Source organism: Helobdella robusta (genome assembly GCF_000326865.2).
Source record: "Helobdella robusta unplaced genomic scaffold HELROscaffold_124, whole genome shotgun sequence".
In the NCBI taxonomy this organism is placed as follows: Eukaryota; Metazoa; Annelida; class Clitellata; order Rhynchobdellida; family Glossiphoniidae; genus Helobdella; species Helobdella robusta.
This window is the reverse complement of record NW_008703679.1, coordinates 135,084-138,435: the sequence shown is the minus strand read 5'-3', so window position 1 is coordinate 138,435 and position 3,352 is coordinate 135,084. Positions and strand designations below refer to the sequence as shown.

At 33.5% G+C, this 3,352-nt stretch overlaps 1 protein-coding gene across 1 annotated transcript; it reads left to right on the top strand.

Annotated features, from left to right (window-relative positions):
- Positions 1–482: 482 nt before the first annotated feature.
- HELRODRAFT_117141 (hypothetical protein) lies at positions 483–2,960 on the top strand (the record flags this gene model as incomplete). Its single annotated transcript, XM_009013922.1, has 8 exons — positions 483–569; positions 794–956; positions 1,460–1,563; positions 1,657–1,797; positions 2,027–2,144; positions 2,250–2,294; positions 2,459–2,626; positions 2,791–2,960. The coding sequence occupies 8 exons, from the start codon at positions 483–485 to the stop codon at positions 2,928–2,930; spliced, it is 966 nt and encodes a 321-aa protein (XP_009012170.1). The 3' UTR covers positions 2,931–2,960.
- Positions 2,961–3,352: the final 392 nt, after the last annotated feature.

The following is a 3,352-nucleotide window of genomic DNA, read 5'->3' as shown; positions in this document are numbered from 1 at the left end:
GAGACCACCAGGTATGTAGTTACCTTGAACTTTCACCCCCAACTGTATGAACTTGAACTTGAACTCCAACTGTGTGACCTTGAACTTTCAGCCCAACTGTACGACCTTGAACTTTTATCCTTAATCTCTCGTTTCGTTCAGTCAATCGCTAAATCTACAGAAAACGCATTTATTTATTTATTTATTTATCTATTTATTCATTCAATCATACATTCAATAATTCATTCATTCACAACAATAATAATAATAATAATAACATAAATAATAATTATTATTATAGTTGTAATTATTTTTACGATCATCATTAGGAGTTTCACGAAGAGCTGATGATGAAAAACAACGAAATCGAAGACGTCGGTCGGCAGATGTCGCCCAATAATCACAACATTCCTCTAGTACGATCCTATTATTGTTATTAATTATTTAATTATTATTACTAATTATTTATTATTATTTAATTATTATTTTAGAATTACGTTCAAATGGTGCATAATAAGTGGAGAGAGATATGGAGGCTTTCCGTAGAGAGGAAAAAAGTGTTGCAAGAGACACTGGAACATCTGATTGAGGTTGGCTTGTTGGTTGGTTGGTTGATTGGTCGGTTGGTTGGTTGGTTGGTTGGTTGGCTGGCTGGCTGGCTAGCTGGCTGGCTGGCTGGTTGGTTGGTTGGTTAGTTGGTTGGTTGATTGAATAACTAGTTCACTGGTTGTTTTATTATTTATTAGATTGGTTAATTAACTGACTGACCAACCAAACAATCACTTAACTTCCTCACCTCCAACCAATGACAAAGCTCGATAGATTCAGCAACTTTGAATTCGACGAATGGCGATCCAGGTATCTGAACTGGATCAAATCCGAAAGATTACGAATCATGGATTTTTTTCGACGCCACGATAAGCAAGGGTACGGGACCCTGACAAGGGAACAATTTGTGAAGGGCTTCATGAACTCGGGTAGAATATCATTTCTATTATTATTATTTTTAATAATATTATTATTATCATTATTATTATTATTATTTTTATCTAAATCTAAAGAATATAAAACACCAAAATACTTTCAAAATCTTAATAACAATTTGATAGACTAACTGAAAAGCTCAAATATTATAATAAATTCATTTAAAATCTCTCCGCTAGGTTTTTTTAAATATCTTAAACTATCATTAATTAATTTTATCTGGTCTGACCCTAATCATAGAAGTTTAATTAGTTCCATAGTATCGTCATCTTACGCAATTTACAGTGATAGGAACACGATTTGAACCTAACTTAATGCTGTTTCTATTTCTCTGTGTGTCCATTTAAAATGTATGGCCAGCATTGTAGAATATCTATCTATATAATTTACATTATAAATTTTATTATTTTAAATTTATAATTACAATGTCTGTTTTATAACGAAAATATAAAGAAGTTCCCATCATCATCGTCATCTTCTTCGTCATCTTCTCCAGGCTTTCCGACCAATAAGATGGAGTTGAGTTCAGTCTTCGATAGATTCGCCAAGAACGGACAGCTGGACTATATGAACTTCATCGAGATTCTTAAAAATTATAAGGTTTATTATTATTATTCTTATTATTATTATTATTATTATTGTTGTTGTTGTTGTTGTTGTTGTTGTTACGTCATTGTGACGTCTTAATTGCAGTCGGACCCAAGCGGTTTTGCATCATCTCCAAGAGAAATTAGTAACTGGCGTCAAGTAGACGATGAAGTTGTCAATCAGATAAGCAGATGCCAATGTTGCAAGCAGTTTCCCGCCTTTAAATTGGCTGATGGGAAATATACGGTTGGTTGGTTGGTTGGTTGGTTGGTTGGTTGGTTGGGTTAGGGTTAGGGTTAGGGTTAGGGTTAGGGTTTATTTATACAAAGACACAATCAAACAAACAAACACATTTACAAACAAACACACAAACATACAAACAACTAACCAACCAACAAACAAACAAACAGACCAACAAACACGCAATCAGACAAACAAACATACAAACAAACATACAATACATACAAACAAACAGTTTGGAAGCAAGAGTAAGCAGTACTTGTTGAGGTTTGTCAACAGAACGGTCATGGTTCGAGTCGGGGGGGGCTGGGTCAGTTTGGACGAATTTCTCGCTACTAATGATCCGTGCCGGGGTTAATATGATCATAATAATAATAATATCAACAACAACAATAATAATAATAATAATAATAATATCAACAATAATAATAATAACTATTATTATTGTTTCCCAACAGCTAAAAATAGAACAAACGTAAAGCTTAGAAACCTGTCTCTGACGAGTATGTTAAAACAGCACAACTACCTACTTACTACTACTACTACTACTACCGCTACTACTACTATTACTACTGCTACTACTGCTGCTACTACTACTGCTACTACTACTGCTGCTGCTGCAGCTGCTTTTACAGCTACAACTAATACTAATAATTTTTCATTATAGGCCTTAGCCGATCGGGTAGCATAACAAGTCTGAACACGGCGAAACTGTCAAACTCGCCCGCCCAGAAAACAGGGGGGCCCAAGAATTTAGTAAGTAAGATGGATTCGACGATGACTCAATCCATGACTAACTTGACTACAGGGAATCTTTCTGCCTATTCTAGAAAAGGTTGTGATGATGATGATGGCGATGATGATGATGATGCTGGTGAGGAAGATGATGATGATGTTGGTGAGGAAGATGATGATGATGTTGGTGAGGAAGATGATGATGATGTTGGTGACGTTGACGATAACAAAAACACTGAAAAAAAATTACATCAAAAAACCCAGGACAACAGCAATTATCAACGCCATCTTTGAAGGGGACCACATCTGGTGGCAAGAAAGGGCCGACCGAGTTCACCCCACCGAGAAGGGTATCCAAGTCCCCCGTCTCCAGCTCTAAAAGGCTTCCTCTGACACCTAAATAATCATAATAAGAAGAAGAATAAGAAGAAGAAGAGTTGTTGTCATTATTTTTCATTCGTTCGTTCGTTCGTTTGTCTGCTCGTCCGTTCGCTCTCTCATTAATTTATTCATTTATTATTCGTTTCTAAATATAATATAATATTCATAATAATAGTAATTATTATTATTATTATTACTAATTTTATTATTATTCTAAATTTTTTTCAATGTTACTGTATAAAGGCTTATGAAGATACCTCTGATCACGAAAGTAAAAAAGCTAAATAATAATAACAACAATAATAATAATATAATAATAATTATTATTATTATTAATTATTATTAATAATAATATTATAATAATAATATAATAATAATAATTATTATTATTATTATTGTTGTTGTTGTTAATATTTTTATACGATTTTTAAAGCAATATCATCGA